This window comes from Pelophylax lessonae (assembly GCF_965119305.1).
Source record: "Pelophylax lessonae genome assembly, chromosome: 9".
In the NCBI taxonomy this organism is placed as follows: domain Eukaryota; kingdom Metazoa; phylum Chordata; class Amphibia; order Anura; family Ranidae; genus Pelophylax; species Pelophylax lessonae.
In genome coordinates this window covers 134,474,280-134,495,294 of record NC_138776.1, presented here as the reverse complement: position 1 = coordinate 134,495,294, position 21,015 = coordinate 134,474,280, and the positions used below count along the sequence as shown (strand labels likewise).

The 21,015-nt window shown below is 43.5% G+C and overlaps 1 protein-coding gene across 1 annotated transcript; it reads right to left on the bottom strand.

The window, feature by feature from the left end:
- Positions 1–1,227: 1,227 nt before the first annotated feature.
- COX5B (cytochrome c oxidase subunit 5B) lies at positions 1,228–19,544 on the bottom strand. Its single transcript, XM_082266701.1, has 4 exons — positions 19,364–19,544; positions 4,193–4,263; positions 2,801–2,900; positions 1,228–1,420 (listed from the first exon to the last, which is right to left on the bottom strand). Exons 1-4 carry the CDS (start codon positions 19,473–19,475, stop codon positions 1,308–1,310), a joined length of 396 nt encoding a protein of 131 aa, XP_082122827.1. The 5' UTR covers positions 19,476–19,544; the 3' UTR covers positions 1,228–1,307.
- Positions 19,545–21,015: the final 1,471 nt, after the last annotated feature.

Sequence of the window (21,015 nt, the reverse complement as noted above, 5' to 3'; positions counted from 1 at the left end):
CTCCTATTACATTGTTGATACAGCCCTCCCCCTAGTTGGATCAACAAACCCGCACTGCTTTAGATGCCCCATTCACAAAAGGAGTTCCTCCAAGAGATTGGATCTGCTAAAAATGGAAAGGCCCCAGGGCCTGATGGCTTTTCAAACAGATACTACAAAACATTTGTTCCTATTCTGCTAAAACTCTGTCAAGTCTCTGGCTTGCATCCATTCACTTCCCATTTTGAAACCAGGCAAGAACAAAACTAACCCAGGCAGCAATCGCCCCAAATTCTCTACTTAAGACAAACAAATAATTGTAATTTTTAAATTACGCCTTTTTTTGCAAAATAGTGAAAATTGAACGTACACAAAAATGTAAAGAACCACATTTCACAAAAAAATCTGAAGGTTTCCATTGCTCCCTTACAGCTTGTTAAAGACCCCCCCCCCCCCCCCATATATTTTCTGAAAGCATAGGACCAGTAGAATAAAATGAAGGTGCTACTGATTTTAAAGGACCCACGATATTTGTGCAAATGTTTATCAAATCAATATTTTCGCTAAAGTTACACTAAAGCAGATACAAAACTACTACTAATAAAAGCACAATCTGTATTGAGTTAAATATTTGTCCATTTTTAATTGCACCTTTAACAATTTTTCTAAAAATTGTGAGGTTTTCCATTTTCACTTTCAGCTTTGGGTTTTTAAAAAGACCCCCCCGCAGCACTTTAATTGAATGAAATAAGGAGTCTGTAAAGAGACTCCTTATTCGTTCATAAACTGACATGGTAAAATCTCGGTTTACTATGATCAGCTGAGCTGTCAGACACAGGAGCCATCGGTAGCGATGGCTGTCTCGGTACACTGCACTACAGGGAGAGGGCTGGTAAACACGTTTACCATGCCCCAGTATTGTAATCCGCTGACCATAGTTATAGAATTGTTCAGCAGACTCTGCTGAACAATTCTGTTTTAAGTTCATGGTGATTGAAGTGACTATGAACTTATAGCAGGGGGGAAAATGAGGTCAGTACGGCGTATGGACCTGGCCGTGAAAGTGTTAAACCATGCCGAAGGAGGAAATGGTTTTCATAGCATACACCCAAAATATTACTAGTTAGTTATCCATAAAAACGGTATAGCCTACATTTTACCTTTCCTACTGCCATCTATTGCAAACACTACAAAAACACTTCCCTGCTATCCAGCACCCAAAAAAGAACAGAATAAAAACACAAAGGATCACATTTAACAGGTCAAGACTTTAATAATAAAATGCTCTGGGTTTAATAAGATACAGACAGTATCACAAGTCACACTTGTTAGTGTGGAAGCTCATACGGCACAAGCTTGTAATGAGAGCCACATTGTGGACAGCGGTTCACTTCTCCCTCATGGATCCAGAACCAGATAACTGCAGAATTGTCTTCTTCACCTACAAAAGAACAAATATTACATGTCCATAGAAGTACATAGAGAGTGGCACTTCCTCAGAAAAGCTTACATTTACTTAATAGACATGTTAAAGGACGAGTTAGCATGGAGGAATCGCCACAAGCCTGTTGAGATTCCTCAAACTAATACTCACCTATAAATTAAAGTAGAACTATAGGCAAAACTCATTTTGCATATAGAAGGGGAGGGTTATAACCCCTTTTAGATTGTTTTTTTGCCATTAGTGTCCCATTGCAGAGATTTCCCTTTACTTCCTGTCCCATTGCCAAATCAGGAAGAGGAAATCCCTGCACATTAAAGGGAATTCTTTGGGGACCCCTCAAGTTACCAGAACTAGTGTCCCCCAATAGAAGTTTTCCCCTCTAATTTTTTGGGGACAATCAAAAATCGGGATATTCCTTTACCTTTAATATAGTAAAACAGAAAAATAGAGAGGGTGAATCTCCTTAACGGGGGCACAGACAGCAATACAAACTGCCAAGTGTTCTAACCCCTCTCCACTCAAACTCATGTTGACCAATTGCTGCATGTATCCTTCCCATATTCTGTACATCTTACCCCAATATTTAAGATCACCAAGTGTTTCTATCTGCCACTTTGTTCTGCTATAAAGCATGAATAACTTCTGATAAGTTTTCCTGACACCAAGAGAAAAATGGTGACAGGAAAGGGACCCACTGCTGACTGATAGCCTCAGTTCTGTTTCTGTGTGTCTCTTCCCTAAAATTAGCTCTCCTTACTGAGCTTTGCAGATTGTAACTTAAGCTCTCCGCTCCCTTTTTTTTTTTTTTTTAACTCCCAGACAAGCTTTATAAATTCAGCACTTTGAACAGCTGTAAAGAAAAGACTATGCGGATAAAACGGGTACAACTTATGTAGAAAGATTTGTTCCATCTCTGTATCACCTGAGGCCAGTCACTACACCAGGTATATTGTGTTTACAAGCACTTTAAAAAGTACACCCACACTTTGTTGCAATTTCAATCCAATGTAGTACACCTCTTAATCAGCAGACTATTTCTTCATCTCATCTGGCTGAATAAATATAACTGGGAGGACACCTAGGCCAGGTTCACATATGTGAGACCGTGGTTCACAGCATGCATTATGTAAACCCAGCTTTAAAAAATATGGACAAATTTATTGCTGTATTTAAAACAGACTTTTGATTTTAGTATCTAAGCTTTCAGGCAATGCATCCTAAAAATGTGGTCACTACTAAAAGTTTAAGAAATTTTTCTTTTTAGCAACCATATTCTGGCTGCTTACATTTCCAGCACACACTGCTGTGGCAGACTTTTTTTTATTTAATTCATATTAAGCAGCAAAATCAGATGTGAGAGATGGCATTGGTACTTACAAATACACCCAACAATTCTCTGTTTGTTGACGGAGGGCACAATATGAGGGTTTTCCTTCGTCCCTGGAGCCGATTCCTTTGGTAGAATGTTGTATGGATCCTTTCATTTTAAAGAAGAAAAAAAAAAAAAAAAAAGAAAAAAAAAAAAAAGAAAAAAAAAAAATTGTATCATTTACATTGAAGTAAGGTATTCATGTAGGAGCAGTGGTTGTTAAACTGTGGCCCTTTGCTTCCATTATCCAACAATGGGGGCGCTATTTTCTCCCCCCCCCCCTGACACCAACAATGGGGGTACCATTTGCTCCCCCCCCCCCCCGACACCAACAATGGGGGCACCATTTGCTTCCCCCCCACCGACACCAACAATGGGGGCACCATTTGCTCCCCCCCGACACCAACAATGGGGGCACCATTTGCTCCCCCCCGACACCAACAATGGGGGCACCATTTGCTCCCCCCCCCCCGACACCAACAATGGGGGCACCATTTGCTCCCCCCCCCCCCCGACACCAACAATGGGGGCACCATTTGCTCCCCCCCGACACCAACAATGGGGGTACCATTCCCCCCCCCCCCCGACACCAACAATGGGGGTACCATTTGTTCCCCCCCCCCCCCGACACCAACAATGGGGGCACCATTTGCTCCCCCCCCAACCAACAATGGGGGCACCATTTGCTCCCCCCCCAACCAACAATGGGGGCACCATTTGCTCCCCCCCCAACCAACAATGGGGGCACCATTTGCTCCCCCCCCACCAACAATGGGGGCACCATTTGCTCCCCCCCCCCGACACCAACAATGGGGGCACCATTTGCTCCCCCCCCCGACACCAACAATGGGGGCACCATTTGCTCCCCCTTTTGCCAGGACATTTTCTACTCCCACTGGCCATTGTTCAGCCCCCCTAAAGTCTGAAGGACAGTAAACTGGCCCTTCATATAGAACATTTAGAGACCCAATGAAAGGGTATAAACCCCATCAATGTTCATACAGTATTTCTTGTAGCATGATGGCAAAATATAAACTAAACTTAGTCCCGGCTCACACTGGGGCAACTTAGCTGCCTGACAAGTCGCGCTCCATTCAGTGCAATGGAACCGTTCTAATTGGAGCAACTCAAGTCGCTCAGAGTTAGAAAAAGGTTCCTGCACTACTTTGGGGGCGACTTGCATTGACTTCTATTAGAAGTAATTTGCATGCCCTGCTGAAGTCGCGCTGCACGGGGCGGCTTCAGAGTCGGGCGACTTTGAAGTTGCCCCAGTGTGAACCCAGCCTTAAAAACACAAGTTACCTTTCCAGATCATATTACTGAAAGAAAAAAAAAGAAAAAAAAAAAAAAAAAAAACTGACAACATACAAAAGATAAAGCCTTATAGTATTCCAAATTACCTGTCCTTTCTTCAGAGAATCCATAATTTTCTTTTCTAGTCCAGTGGCCTGCTCTTCATCAGTGGGAATACCTTGAGAGATATTTGCATTTTAGACTCAATCTCATTAAGTATAATCAAATCACAACCATTAACATTTTTAATTATACAATACAAATGTTAACTGGCAGCCATACATAGCTAATGGCTGGTTTAACACCTGTAACAGGCATCACATAATCACAAAAAAGTAGCCTTTTCTCCTAAAAAAAATTGTATGTCCTAATGAATCCTGACTTCATAGTTACTATAAGAAATGTAAGCAGATATCAGCTACCTTTTTTAAACTTCTGGGGACACGGCTCCCTGCACACTGATAGGACAGAGGACGAGGATCTGCTTGTTTGGATATCGCTCAGCCCTACACCAATTTGGAGGGAACAGTGAGTGGATGCTCGTTTTTCCTGTGATCCTTTTGCTGTCCTCAGGTTACCAGAGAGCTTTGGCACGGTCTAGTGCCCCGTCACTAGGCCTTACCCCACCAGGGTGCTAGCCTCCCACTTTTTTGGAGGTATCTATACTGTGCAATTGTGGGGGTATTTTACCATTGGTTATGGTCCTTACTGCTCAGTGTGCCGTGTGAGATCACCTGGGAAATGTCTGGCAAGCTTGACAAATGTCTGTTCCAACCATTGTGAAGTAATAAAGCGCTACATATGGTCCCTGAAGAAGCTACTTGAAGAGCACAATGCTCAGCAAAATGTGTAGGACCTTATAGTACCATATCCACATGGAATTCACTCAGGCAATGATACCTATACTATGGTTGTAACCATTCTTTTATACAATTTATAGTTTTATCTCTGTGTTGATGTCTAACAATAAATGTTATTTTAACAATTTTTTTGTGTGTATTTTCAATGTGACAAACCCAAGTCCCAACTTGAAAAGATTTGTGTCTGAAAGAACACACACCCCTCAATTCATCCAGGGGTGGTTTCCCTACATTATAGGCCCTTTTTTTGGCTCTTCCTCAATTTTTTTTATAAGCTGACCGAGTCATCTCTGACCTTCAGAGGCCGGGAGCAACTTTATGACGTAACTTCCGGCACCAGCAGATTTAAACACTGCCGTTTTTTTTTGGCTTGGAAGCTGAGATTTTTTTGTTTTATTCTCAGGCTTTCCAGCCTAGAGGCGAGATCTGTGGACTTCTAGACCCCCAAATCTCGCTGTCAAGAGAAACGGTCATGCCCTATTCCTTTACAAGGGATGTTTACATTACTTTTCAATGGGAATAAAACTGATAAAAAAAAAATAAAAAATTAAAGTGCCCCCCTCTCCTCGTGCTCACACGCAGAAGCAAACACATACGTAGGTCACGTCCGCATATGTACACAACGTTCAAACTACACATGTGAGGTATCGCCGTGAACACTAGAGCGAGAGCAATAATTTTAGTGCAAGGGCTTGAACTCTTAAACTGATAACCTGTTAAAAAAATTGTTTAGTCTATTTAGGTACTGAAGTTTGGCGCCACTCCACGAGTGTGCGCGCAATTTTAAAGTGTGACATGTTCGGTATCCATTTACCCAGCGTAACATCTTTCACTTTATTATAAAAAATGAGGCTAAATATTTTTGTTGCCCCCCAAAAAAATATTGAGTTTGAAAAATTGCTGTGGAAAGACTGACAAAAAATTGCAACGCCATTTTTAATATACTTTTTTTTTTACACACAAAGACAACTTTGCTCACATGCGCAGTGCAACGACTGGCATTTTACTCCCTAGGGTCTCTGCAAAAAAAAAAAAAAAAAATATTATATAATATATATATATATATATATATATATATATATATATATATATATATATATATATATATATATATATATATATATATATATTTATTAGTTCTGAATAATTTTCTAGCAATGATTTTTGCAAGTAGGAGAGGAATGTCAGAATTGGCCCAGTATGGAAGTAGGTAAACATATTAAAATGTGTAAAATTATTAAGTGCAGGGAAAGTATAATTAAATTGAGGAGAATAAGGAGTTAGAGCTGATTTGAGTAAACTAAGGGTTGTTAACCACTTCCACCACACCGCTGGACGTTCATATGACATCCTGGGCATTGAGTAGAGATATTTGAATTCCTGCAGCGATCATTCAGATATTTTTTTTTTTTTTTTTTAACTGGCGATTCTCTTCACTAAAAGAACAATCATAGGGGCATGTGCTTCTACTGGGGAAAAAGGAGAAGTGATTGGCGCTGCCAATATATGCGTTTAGAAGTGTGGAAGGTAGAAGCTAGTATAGACAACACAGATGTCACAAATATTATAACTATTATGCACGTTTGAAAAAATGAATATTGAATAAATAAGTGAGGTTTTAAATGAGGTAAAAACAGGAATAAAGTGTAAGAGCATAAAACCTAAAGCCCAATATTTAAATGTATAAAAGTAAATAGGTATGCAAAAAAAGAAGGTAACATATACATCCACAATATACTCTAGTAAAAGATATATATATATATATATATATATATATATATATATAGTGCCCTTCAAGTGAGGGTGAAGTGGTGGTGTTAAAACAATAAATAAATATATAAATTCAAAAATGGTATTATAGTGCAGTGGCTATTAGGTGATATGTAACACAGGTGTATAAGTGATAATAAAAAGGTAGAGTAGAAAAAATTAATATATATATAAATAATTTTACAGTGACTTGAGTGACCATAAAGTGACATGTGCAAAAAAGGAAAAGAAACCTCAATCCCAAGCCTGGGAAGAGAGAGTGCCCAATATGGTTCCCCAAAAATGACAATGGGGTGGGCCACAGATGGAGGAAAATCTAAAAAATTAATAATAAAAAATGCTGAAAAAAATATATAAAAAATGGTGGCTAAGTGATTGATACCCAGAATATCTCAAAATCAATAGTGTGCTAGTGAAAAAATGCGCAAAGAAAGTGGTCAAAAATGCATAAGAAAAAACATCCACTGAGTCCTTAAGAAGCGCATAGAGGTGTATATCAGTCCAAAATAGTGATGAGGTGCCAAAATCACAGGTGCGACCGGTTGGATGATTCTTAGAGTGAAGACTAAGGTGCTCCCCTATTCAGTGGGTCCGGTGCTCCCCTTTCTAGTAAATACCGAGCTTACCAGAAAGTACTACCCCTACAGGGGTAGAGCGCAGGTCGATATTTGTAGGGATCGCTCCCAAAGCAGAGGGGTCCGGTCACCTGGTCCACTTCTAATATTCCAATTGCCCGAGTCACAACTAATTGGCGTGTTAGTAGGGGTGTTCCAACATTAATGCTCCAACCAAGCCATTCCAGGACATGTATATAAATAAAAAAAGATGCCTCCAAATGGTGAAATACCGCTAGACTTTTATTAAAAACATCCAAGATAAAAGCAGGTACTCACATAAAAACAGTGCTAACGTTCCCTCAGGACTTAGGAGCCGCAAGGTCCTCTCTGGCGGTGGGGTGATGAACGGTAAGCGTTCTCCCGACCGGAGCTGCGTCCCAAGCCGATCAATACAATGCAAGCGGAAGTGATGCGGTGCGCACTCTACATGTTTCGTCGTATGACGTCATCAGGCTACTCCTGATGACGTCATACGACGAAACATGTAGAGTGTGCACCGCATCACTTCCGCTTGCATTGTATTGATCGGCTTGGGACGCAGCTCCGGTCGGGAGAACGCTTACCGTTCATCACCCCACCGCCAGAGAGGACCTTGCGGCTCCTAAGTCCTGAGGGAACGTTAGCACTGTTTTTATGCGAGTACCTGCTTTTATCTTGGATGTTTTTAATAAAAGTCTAGCGGTATTTCACCATTTGGAGGCATCTTTTTTTATTTATATACATGTCCTGGAATGGCTTGGTTGGAGCATTAATGTTGGAACACCCCTACTAACACGCCAATTAGTTGTGACTCGGGCAATTGGAATATTAGAAGTGGACCAGGTGACCGGACCCCTCTGCTTTGGGAGCGATCCCTACAAATATCGACCTGCGCTCTACCCCTGTAGGGGTAGTACTTTCTGGTAAGCTCGGTATTTACTAGAAAGGGGAGCACCGGACCCACTGAATAGGGGAGCACCTTAGTCTTCACTCTAAGAATCATCCAACCGGTCGCACCTGTGATTTTGGCACCTCATCACTATTTTTGACTGATATACCTCTATGCGCTTCTTAAGGACTCAGTGGATGTTTTTTCTTATGCATTTTTGACCACTTTCTTTGCGCATTTTTTCACTAGCACACTATTGATTTTGAGATATTCTGGGTATCACTTAGCCACCATTTTTTATATATTTTTTTCAGCATTTTTTATTATTAATTTTTTAGATTTATTTTCCTCCATCTGTGGCCCACCCCATTGTCATTTTTGGGGAACCATATTGGGCACTCTCTCTTCCCAGGCTTGGGATTGAGGTTTCTTTTCCTTTTTTGCACATGTCACTTTATGGTCACTCAAGTCACTGTAAAATTATTTATATATATTAATTTTTTCTACTCTACCTTTTTATTATCACTTATACACCTGTGTTACATATCACCTAATAGCCACTGCACTATAATACCATTTTTGAATTTATATATTTATTTATTGTTTTAACACCACCACTTCACCCTCACTTGAAGGGCACTATATATATATATATATATATATATATATATATATATCTTTTACTAGAGTATATTGTGGATGTATATGTTACCTTCTTTTTTTGCATACCTATTTACTTTTATACATTTAAATATTGGGCTTTAGGTTTTATGCTCTTACACTTTATTCCTGTTTTTACCTCATTTAAAACCTCACTTATTTATTCAATATTCATTTTTTCAAACGTGCATAATAGTTATAATATTTGTGACATCTGTGTTGTCTATACTAGCTTCTACCTTCCACACTTCTAAACGCATATATTGGCAGCGCCAATCACTTCTCCTTTTTCCTCTATATATCTAATATAATCTCTAGTGGGTTATATTCTGAAGTGGGCTGCAGCCAATTGCTTTTTTCTACCCCCTCCCTTCGATATTATCCTAAGCGCGGATTCTTTTCCACTCTTGATTCATGTGCTTCTACTGACTCACCTGTGTGATCAGCACAAGCTTCTACCAGCTCACCCATGTTATCAGCGAGCTGGAGAAAGAATCCCGTCGGCGGTGAAGTATACCATAGAAAAAATGGATTTTTGTAAAATCTTACCGTAAAATCCTTTTCTCTTAAGCTCATTGACAGACGCAGTCCTCTTGATTAATATCAAATTGGGTTATACTGCCCTCTACAGGAGTAGGACACTAGGCAGAAGGAAAACGTCCTGGCCACACCTTAGGGGCAGTCCCAGAGGGTATATCCTCTCTCTCTCTGCTACAGGATGTTAGTTATGTCACAAAGCAGTGTCAGAGAATTTAACCCAACCCAAAAGTAGAGGGGCGGGTACTGCGTCTGTCAATGAGCTTAAGAGAAAAGGATTTTACAAAAATGCATTTTTCTCTGTCGCTCATTGACAGACGCAGTCCTCTTTGATTAATATCAAATTGGGACGTCCCAAAGCAGTGCCACAAATGAGGGGTGGGATAACAGAAATCAAAATCCAATCTAGAAGGCCCAACCGGTGCCAACTAGAAGTTTTAAAGGCTCATCAGACAACAGGATGAGACTCAACTGAAAACCCAACAGAAAAAAACCCTTGAGGTAGACCAACGGTCTCCTCAAATTGCAGGCCTGCAAAACCTTGCGGCCAAAAGAGGCATCCGACGATGCCATCACATCAACTTTATAAAATTTTGTAAATCTGGACCACTGACGCCTGATGGCGGAAGGCCCAGGAAGCACTAAGCGCCCGAGTGGAGTGCGCCTTAACAGGGAACGGAGGATTCCGACCCTTAATAGAAAAAGCCTGTACCACCGTCTATCTGATCCATCTGGAGATATTCGCGGCAGATGCAGGCAACCCCTTTTTGGGGCCATCCGTGATCACAAAAAGTGAATCCGTTTAACGAAACAAGTCCGTAGTTTTCAGGTATACCCTGATTGCCCGAACCACATCCAAGGAATGTAACGCACACTCCCGAGGATGACTGGGCTTAGGACACAAGGAAGGTAGCACAATATCTTCATTCAGATGAAACTCTGAAACCACCTTAGGAAGGAAGGATGGATTCGGACGAAGAACCACCTTATCCCTATGAACCACCAGATATGGGGAACGACAGGATAATGCGGCCAGTTCTGACACCCTGCGTGCAGAAGTAATGGCCACCAAGAAGGCCACCTTCTGGGATAATGTAAGCAAGGGAATCTCCCTGATATTTTCAAAGGGAGGTTTCTGAAGAACCGACAACACCAGATAAAGATCCCAGGGCGGTAAGGGCGCGCGCACTGGCGGAGCCAGGTGCCGCACCCCCTGGATGAAATTCCGCACCAAGGAATGGGTAGCCAACGGTTTCTGAAAGAAAATTGCTAACGCTGAAACCTGACCCTTGACAGTACTCAAGGCCAGCTTCTGATCAACCCCCTGTTGCAGAAAAGCCAAGATTTGGGTCACCGAATAGGTACGTGGAGGAAATCCAAAGGATTCACACCACGCAATATAAGACCTCCATGTGCGATGATAGACTTTTCTGGAAGTCGCTTTCCTTGCTTTAATTAAAGTAGGAATAACTGAAGTTGACAATCCCTTGTCCTTCAGCACCTGAGTCTCAATAGCCAGGCCGTTAAAGCCAGCAATTGTAAAACAGGATGGAAGATCGGTCCCTGAGACCGCAGATCCTCCCTGAGAGGAAGTTTGCAAGGAGCGTCCGCGACCAGCCTGACCAAGTCGGTGTACCCGGGTCGACGAGGCCAGTCCAGAGCTACCAGGATAACTGGAATTCCCTCCACCTCTATCCTGCGAAGAGGTTTCGGCAGCAACTAGAGAGGAGGGAAGACATACAGTAGCTGATACTGTCCCCACGGGGCGACCAGCGCGTCTGCTGCGTCCGCTCGAGGATCTCGGGAGCAGGCTATAAACCTCCGCACCTACCTGTTGAGCCGAGCTGCCAACAGATCCCCTCCGGGGTGCCCCAATGAAGGTACAGCTGGTGAAATACCTCTGGATGAAGAGGCCCCCCTTGATCCAGAATCTGACGGCTGAGATAATCTGCCTGCCGATTTTCCACCCCCGGAGTGAATACCGCGGAGAGAGCCGGAAAAAAACGTTCCGCCCAATGAAGAATGCTGGCCACTTCTATGGCCGCCAGGGCACTCTTGGTGCCCCCTTGGTGATCGACATAAGCCACGGTCGTGGCCTTGTCCGACTGGATCCAAACCGGGCTGCCCTGGAGCTGCTCGGTCCAGTAAATCAGACAAAGTCTGATAGCTCTCAGTTCCAATACATTTATCGGTAACCTGGATTCTATCGGAAGAAATGACTTCCCCTGGCTGAGCATCGGAGACCGAAGCCACCAGACCAGAGACTCCCTGGTCCGCTCGCTCAACCGGATCCGATTGTCCAGAGAATCGGGATTCCGATTCCATTAGAAAAGAATCTCCTTTCGGAGAGTTCGGGCATGAGACTGGGCATACGGTACTGCCTCTGAGGCCACCATCAGTCCCAGGATCCTCATGCAAGTCTGAAGGGAAGGCCAGTTGACAGACAGTAACATCCAAATCATTCACTGAATCTTCCGGCTCCTGGTGGGAGCTAGGAATGATCTTTGGGAAAAGTGAAGAAAACGTTCTGCTCAAGGAACGGGAACTACCGCTCCCTGTTGCATCAAGTCCATTACTGCCCCCCGCAAAGCTTTTAAGCGATCCAGGGATAGTCGAATGTTTGAAGGGAAGAATCGCACCGGTAGAAGTGATCGAAACTCGATCTTGTATCCCGACCGTATGACCTCGCGAACCCCTTTGTCCAGGATTCTGGAAAGCCATGGATCCAGAAACCGGTGAAGATGTCCCCCCACCCCAGAGATGGGTGGGGGCGCACCTTCAGGCTGTATTGGTCTTATCTTCAGGTTTGGCTGACCTGGACCTTTGAAACCCCCTGAAGGGGCTTTGGAGGGCTTCGCCTTATCGCCTGCCCCAGCGGAACGAACAAACTTTTTATGAGCGGAAAAGGAAGGTCCGAGAGAGAAGAGAGAGAAGAGAAGAGAGAAGAGAAGAGAGAAGAGAAGAGAAGAGAAGAGAAGAGAAGAGAGAGAAGAGAAGAGAAGAGAGAGAAGAGAAGAGAAAAGAGAGAAGAGAAGAGAAAAGAGAGAAGAAGAGAAAAGAGAGAAGAAGAGAAAAGAGAGAAGAAGAGAAAAGAGAGAAGAAGAGAAAAGAGAGAAGAAGAGAAAAGAGAGAAGAAGAGAAAAGAGAGAAGAAGAGAGAGAAGAGAAGAGAAGAGAAAAGAGAAGAGAAGAGAAAAGAGAAAAGAGAAAAGAGAAGAGAAGAGAAAAGAGAGAAGAAGAGAAGAGAAGAGAAGAGAAGAGAGAGAGATATGGTCCCTGGCAGTCGCTAGGACATCATGCTCAACCTCCACTCTATAGCAAGGAGGTTGGCTGCCACTGCTGTCAAAGTCAGTTAGCCAATGAGGAGGCCAAAGGGGGCAGTGGCGGGCCACATGGACCAACGGAGCTCCGTGTGTATGGATGGACACACAGAGCTCCGTCTCAGCTGGGGTGCCCCCATGGCAAGCTGCTTGCTGTGGGGGCACTCAAAGGGAGGGGCCAGGAGGGCAAAAGAGGGTCATGAGAAGAGAATCCAGGCTGATTTGTGCAAAGCCAAATGCACAGAACAGGAAAGTATATAGTTACACAGTTGGTGAGGTTGGGGGAAAAAAAAACCCCACACACCAGTGTGTGTCTCAATAGTACATCATATACCACTGTATGTTGTGGTAATTAAGGTGCTAATGTTTTTTTTTTAAACTATCGATGCTCCCCGCTTACACCACTGCTTGTGAAAGAATTCCACATCCTTACTGCTCTGGTAGTATAGAACCATTTACGCAGTTTAAGGTTAAACCGCTTTTAAACTAATTGTAGCTAATGGCTGCTAGTCCTTTTATATTCCCTTTCGCTGAATAGGTTTGTTCCCTAAGCTAAGGTCACCAGTACAGTATTTGTACAACAATATTATATCCCCTCAAGCATCTCAAGTGCTTGTAGTCTTTCCTCATAGCTGATGCCCTCCATTCCCCTAATTATCTTTGTTGCCCTTCTCTGGACTCTTTACAGTTCCAGCAAATCCTTCCTGAGGACCGGTGCCCAGAACTGGACAGCATACTCCAGATGTGGCCGGACCAGAGTCTTGTAGAGTGGGAGGATTATCGTTTTAGTATAACATGTTTGTTTTTTTTTGTTTTTTTTCTCAATAAAATTGAGACTTAATCACTTAACTTCCAGTTTTTTGGTAGATTTTTTTTCTCAATTTCAGTTTATTATTTTAGGTATTTACAGTGGGGAAATGTATTATTTGATGCCTGGCATATTTTTTAAGTTTGCCCATTTACAAAGAAATGAAGGGTCTTTAATTTATCATAGGTGTATTTAAAAAAAAAAAAAAAAAAAAAAGTTAAAGGACTGTTTTGCAGCTTTTCAGACAGAAGTATAATATATTATTTATGACCGACTCCCATGTCATAGTCAGGCGGCTTGATAAAAGTTCCCTGTGCCTGCTGTCACTTATGCTGGTCATAAAAACAATCTCTTCCGTCAAAAAAAAAAAAATAAAAAATTTAATTTTAAAAGAACATTTATTTGATTTTCTAATCGTTCGTGGGGGTCAAGTCGATGTTCGTTTCGACCACTGTGACAGGATGATTCAAAAGGAGCAGAATAGAAAACTCCCTAGTCAAAGGAAGTTTCAGACTTATGTGGTTTTCGTTCAGAAATTACTTTTAAAACTGAATTTAAAAAAAAAAAAAGTTAGAAGCAAGTGAAATTTTCAAATGACATTCTTTCATTCAGCGAATGTACAAAGATTGTTCGTATGAATATTCTCGCTTGAAAATCGATAACTAAGTATGGGGCAAGCATAAGGCTCAGTTCACACCTATGCAGTTTCCTTTTGATCCGTTTTTGCTGCGATTTGTGTTCTGCATTTTTTTATGCTTTTTTTTGACCAATTTGTTTTTGGGCAGATTAAAAAGACGCATCGCGGCAAAAACACTACATGCATACATACACAGAAGATATATGGGCATTTTAACTAGGAGTCACACAAAGCTATATGAAGAGTGAAAGGAGATCTAAATATTTTATATTGAAGTACTAAAAGCTGAGACTTTTTTCATGGTTATGATCATTTTAACCACTTTACCACTAGAGCATTTTGCTGTCTTACGTCTGGGCCACTTTTTGCGATTCGGCGCTGTGCGACTTTAACTGACAATTGCGCGGTCGTGCGACGCCGTACCCAAACCAAATTGACGTCCTTTTTTCCCACAAACAGCTTTCTTTTGGTGGTATTTGATCACCTGTGCGATTTTTACTTTTTGCGCTATAAACAAAAAAAGAGCGTTTATTTTGAAAAAACAATAATATTTTTAACATTTTCTTATATGAAATTCCCCCCAAAAAAGATGTAAAAAACAATTTTTTTTTAAACTTTTGGCCAATTTGTTTTCTGCTACCTATGTTTGGTTAAAAAAAAAAAAAAAAAAAAAAAAAAAAAAAAAAAAAAATCGCAATAAGCGTATTTTGATTGGTTTGCGCAAAAGTTATTGCGTTTACTAACAAAGGGAAAGATTTCTGTCATTTTTGGTGGTTTTTTTTTTTTAACGAGTAATGGCGGCGATCTGCGATTTTTTTTTGCGACATTGCGGCGGACAGATCGGACCCTTGACTGACATTTTTGACACTTTTGGGGGTACCAGTGACATTACTGCAGTAATCAGTGCTATATATATGCACTGTTACTGTAAAAATGACACTGGCAGGGAAGGGGTTAATTTTATTGGAGAGGGAGGGGTTAATGTATGCCTGGTGCTTACTGACGTGTGGGGGGGGGGGGGGGGGGGGGGGAGGTGACTGTGTGAGACAGGGACAGATCGGATGTCCAGCTATGCTGAACAGTCCGATCTGTCACTCCCTGTCACTGAGTAGATCCGCCCGCTTGTGTTTACACAGGCGGGCGGATCTCCACACTAGATCTCTGACGATCGGGGCAGAGTAGCGGCGATCGCCGCTGCTCCTCCCCTGGCCCGACTCCCGCTGTGAATGAAAACAGCGGGAGCGCGCCTCCGGCGGCGCGCGAGCGCCGCCTATAGGGGAGGAGTCTGGTGACGTAGGTCTACGTCATCAGACGGGAACGAGCCACTTTGCCGCAGTACTATTCAAGTACTTAGCGGTAAAGTGGTTAAATATACTGCACAATACTGGTAAAAATTTACTTTAAAATGTAATTGTAACGCCTCATATTACCTCCAGTCTATCAGCCTCCACCTTCTCCAGGTTCAGATGCTGATCCTCCCTGCACAGTCTTTAAAGTGTTTTTTTTTTTTTTTTTTTTTTTTTTTTTAATATAAAACACGTTATACTTACCTGCTCTCTAATGGTTTAACAAAGAGCTGCCCTAATTTTCTCCTTCTGGGGTCCCCCAACAACGCTTCTGCCTCCTCCTGCCTTTGGAGTGCCCCCAACTGCAAGCTGACAAGTATGGTGCAGGGATCCACAAACTACGACCCTCCAGCTGTTGCGGAATTACACATTCCATGAGGCATTGTAAAACTCTTTCAGACCTGACTAGGCATGATGGGAATTGTAGTTCCTGAAAAACTGGAGGGACATAGTTTGAAGACCCCTGGTATAGACTGCCCTGATAGCAAGGTAAAGAAAAAAAAATTCTGCATTTAGAACCACTCACTTCCTGCCCAGGACTACATGTCCCATGAGGCATTGCTCCTCAAATATTCACAAGTTCTAAGGCACTTACTGACATGTATGGATGGTGCACGGAGCTTAGAGCTGCACGATTCTGGCAAAAATGAGAATCACATTTTTTTGCTAAGAATGAAGATCACAATTCTCTCTAAAAATCTTATTTTAAAGAATGTATGTGTGTATATATATATATTTTTTTTTAATAACCATTTGAAATAAAGCGGTGACTAGGATTACCCCTGGGTACTGCTGGCGAAGTGCGAGGAGGGGCGCAGAGCCGATGCCTCCTGTAGCTCTCCTCGGTCTCCTCTCACAGGTGGAGTGCATTTGATATCACTACGCCTGTGACAGAACGGAGCCGAAACTACACAGGAAGCATCGGCTCCGTTCTGTCAGCTGAGCTCTGACACAGACAGCCGGGATATCGCTCGGTGTCAGACAACTGCAGCCCGCATTCCAGAGACTTGGGATGTCTGGCTATGTGTCATACCCAGACACAAAACACTGAGAATCATGAAAATCGGGGAACTAATCTGCTGACCAACTAATCGATAACGAAAATAGTTGACAACTATTTTCATAATCAACCTATTAGTTGTTTTGGGCCTAGTATAGGGTGGTAAGTGATGCCAGCTTTGGAGCAGACCACCTGTACATCTCCTCTAGCCCTGTGAGCACCGTAAGCCGCCATGGAAGACATTAGCTACTTAACATGCGAGTTGTAAGAGCATTTTTTTAATAAACAGTTTGCCCATTGCAGCACTTCTTAAAGAGCTCATCCCTATCTTTCTATACTAGAATCACACAGGAGCCAGGTGGAAAACCAAATTTGGACAGAAATCGCACTGCATTTTAGTTCAAATTGCATGCGATTCTTTGCAGTGTGGTTTGAACCCTTTCATTTTGTATGGGCTCATATCGCAGCACAAAAGGTATTGGTACTCAGTATCAGCGAACACTTGATTGAAATTGTATAAAAAATAACCACGCTAAGCACAGGATAGTGTAAATAATTAAGTGAATAAATAAGTAAAAAATAAATAAAATTGACTTGTGTAATAAGGCTGCAGCTGTAGTGGGAATCACAAAATACAGAAAAAGGCACGCTAAATTGAGGTGTTGATTATATATCAAACAAAAAATACAGGTGGTATAGTGATAGTTAACCAATAAATTTGAATAATGAATATACAAATTAATCAAATATAAATGTCCCAATAGGATAACGCAAAAAAGCATTAAATAATAAAGCAAATGTCCAAAAAAAGACAAAGATCCAGTGCAGGGTGCTGAGTGCAGGAAAGGAATCCACCACCATTTAATGGGACTTCCTCCACGGTTAGTACTGCATGCTAGAGATACACTAAGCGCTTACCAGATCACATATATAGGTCAGCATCCAACAAAGGGTGAAGGCATCAATGGAATCTTACATGATGTAGTGCCTTTCTCAAAGTGGTCCACACAGTCTGCAGAGAGCCGCGATATCCACCAAACACCATGTAAAGCTAAACCTCATTCAGGGCTCAGTATATCCAAGTATACCCAAAGGGATCAGCACAATATTGAAAGCCCACAGGAGAAGGAGAATGATCCGCAAGCTCCAGCCGGACGACAACCAGTGAAACACTCATATGTGTGGTCAGACATGGGCCAGGAGAGCAAACAGGAACAGTCACTACAACAGCCGGGGACCAGTGAGACGTTAGAGGGAATAGTCGGGAGTGTCGGGTCCCCGGCTGTTGTAGTGACTGTTCCTGTTTGCTCTCCTGGCCCATGTCTGACCACACATATGAGTGTTTCACTGGATGTCGTCTGGCTGGAGCTTGCGGATCATTCTTCTTCTCCTGTGGGCTTTCAATATTGTGCTGATCCCTTTGGGTATACTTGGATATACTGAGCCCTGAATGAGGTTTAGCTTTACATGGTGTTTGGTGGATATCGCGGCTCTCTGCAGACTATGTGGGCCATTTTGTGAGGTACTACATCACCTGTAAGATTCCATTGATGCCTTCACCCTTTGTTGGATGCTGACATATATTAGTGATCTGGTAAGCGCTTAGTGTATCTCTAGCATGCAGCACTAATCGTGGAGGAAGTCACATTAAATGGTGGTGGATTCCTTTCCTGCACTCAGCACCCTGCACTGGATCTTTGTCTTTTTTTGGACATTTGCTTTATTATTTAACTCTTTTTTTGCATTCTCCTATTGGGACATTTATAATTTGTATATTCATTATTCAAATTTATTGGTTGATAACCATCACTATACCACCTGTATTTTTTGTTAGTTTGATATATAATCAACACCTCAATTTAGCACAGCTTTTTCTGTATTATACTTGATTGAAATTATCGGCGCTCGTACACGCTAAGAATGGCATTGGTGCAACCCTAGTATATACCATACCAGGCTGATGCCCCTGGAAGCCAGAAACGTAGACACCGCTACCCTGGTGATTTCCAGTGGGGTCACACACTGAGCAGCTGCCCCGATGCCTTGTAAACACAGGTCAGCCGCTATTTCAGGGAATGCTTTGCATTTTGTGAATGAATGCTTTGCATTCTGATTAGATAGGGTGGAGAGGAGGGAAATAATGTCACTCTCCACATCAAATACAACAGCACTTTGTTTTCATTCAGAAGATGCTAAGTATTTGTGCCAAACGGCCACCAACTCGTGTCCATGAAGCATCAGTCCAACCGCTGAGTATGGGCCCCAGGGACAAGTGATCACTGGAGTCGTGGGGTCTGCTTCAGTGGCTTCCAAGGCATTGGCCAGGTATATAGTTGCTGGGTCAATGTAACCATATAACATACCAACACCTTCTTTAGTATATGTATACATGCATGGGACATAGGGGGCCTTCTATTGCAGTCTCATTGAAGGCAGGGACTGATGTGAATTTACATTATATAAAGCTCTATAATAATGATAGGTATAGACCATAGACGAGAAACACAGAGGGCGGCCTGTATGTGTAGGCCTCAGGCAGGGCCCAGTATGTACACAAGGTCACACTGCTCGGTCCCATGTATTAGACGTAGCCGGGGGTCACGTGCTCACCTCACGGTCACTGGGATTGGACCCGCAGTGCAGTACGTGCTGAGGGGCGGGGCCTCTGTGCGCCTCATTCACTGACATTCCCCCCAATCACCGGGAAGTCACCTACAATGACCTGGATTGTGCCCTTCGCAGGGGCCGCTACGTCACCTACATGCCCAACACCGTCCATGGCCCACACATATTACACAGGGACTCAGCACACAGAGAGGTGCTGCACTGAGGAGGGAGAGGGGAGGCCACACTTACCACCGGCGCTCATGGCCCTGGTGCACGCTCTGCTGAGGTAGACGGTCCGGGGAACGGAGGCAGAGCGGGGAGCTGCCCGCAGCATTAGCTGACACATTCTCAAAGAGGCCATCCTTCCCTGTCCGAGCGGCTTCAGTACTGAGGAGACAGCTCAATGTGAGGGGGCCGGCCCGAATCTGACCACACCTACTTCCTACACTGCTCACCGTACCAAGTCCCGGGCCCGGGGGGGGGGGGGGAGGCTCAATGAACATTGAGCATACAAAATATGGACAAGCTGGCAGAACGTTCATACATAAAATATGAGTGCTTCACGCAATTATTATGCCAGCACATGGACCCGTTTGTCGTGCTGAAGATGGAACCAAGCACAATGATGGTTGGCTAATAATGGTACGACCCTCTTCCCTTCATAGAATGGATTGGTCCGCTTCGGCTGTTGACGCGTTCATAAAGTGACAGCAGGCTGTGTCCCCTGTAATGAAATATAAAGACATTGCTCTATAAATAAAACACACTGCCCCCAATTCATAATCTAAAGGCGAGTTTTAGGGTGTAGAAATAATCAACCCTCAGTAGGTTTTTCTTTATGTCTGTTTCCTCACTGTTTACACTCCTCAGCAATGTAGGGTTTCCACCTCATCCTTTAAACCAGGACACACATAAGCCCTCATGCACACTGGGCGTCAGAAAAAACGAGCTGCAGAGCCACTTCTAACGCCAGGAAAAAGCAGCTGTTAAACGTGCTTTCAGTAGCTTTTTCCATTGGCGTTATTGCACATTTGGCCACGTCGCTTTTAGCAGCGTTTTTTCTGCCTCCATTCAAAATCAATGCTTCCCTATGGGAGCCTATTGATTTTAATGGAAGGCGCACCGCAAGTCGGATGCGGTGCGACTTGCACTGTGAGAATCTTGAGGGGGAACTCCACGCCAAAATGGGGAAAAAAAACCATACCAGACCCTTATCTGAGCATGCAGCCCGGTAGCCTAGGAAAGGGGAGGGGACGAGCGAGCGGCCCCACCCCCCCCCCTGGAGCATACCAGGCCACACGCTCTCAAGATGGGGGGGTGTGGGTGCTTTGGGGGAGGGGGGGCTCTGCACCCCCCCACCCCAAAGCACCTTGCCCCCATGTTGATGAGCACAAGGGCCTCATCCCCACAACCCTGGCCGGTTATTGTGGGGGTCTGCGGGCATGGGGCTCATCGGAATCTGAAACCCCAACCCATTCACCCCATAAAAGGCAGTGTATGTAAATAATGACAGGAGACGTTTTGAAAAGTTTAATAAAAATCTTCATCCGGTCTTCTCCGCTCTGGTCTTCTCCTCTCCGCTCTTCTGCCCTCCGCTCTTCTGCTCTTTTGCCCTTCTGCTCTTTTGCCTCCTCTGGTCTTCTTCTTCCTCCGGTCCTCCTCCAACGCTGTCCCCGGTGATTATGCCGGTCTCCGGTCTCTGCAGCTTATTATATAGCCATTAGGGGCGTGGCCCCCCGGTGACATCACCGGGAGGCCACACCCCCTTATGTCACTGACGACACCCGAAGGGCCTGGTTTGGAACCTGGGGGGGACCCCCACACCGTTTTTTCCCCATTTTGGCATGGAGTTCCCCCTCAAGATTCTCACAGCGCAAGTCGGATCATCCTGATCCAACTTA

Excerpts from the sequence above, each read along its gene's own strand:
- COX5B (XM_082266701.1), bottom strand. The coding sequence starts at position 19,475 with ATGGCCTCTTTGAGAATGTGTCAGCTAATGCTGCGGGCAGCTCCCCGC. Across the intron at positions 4,264-19,363 it reads CAGGGCCATGAGCGCCGGTG|GTATTCCCACTGATGAAGAG; the intron begins GTAAGTGTGGCC and ends ATATCTCTCAAG. Across the intron at positions 1,421-2,800 it reads GAGAATTGTTGGGTGTATTT|GTGAAGAAGACAATTCTGCA; the intron begins GTAAGTACCAAT and ends GTTCTTTTGTAG.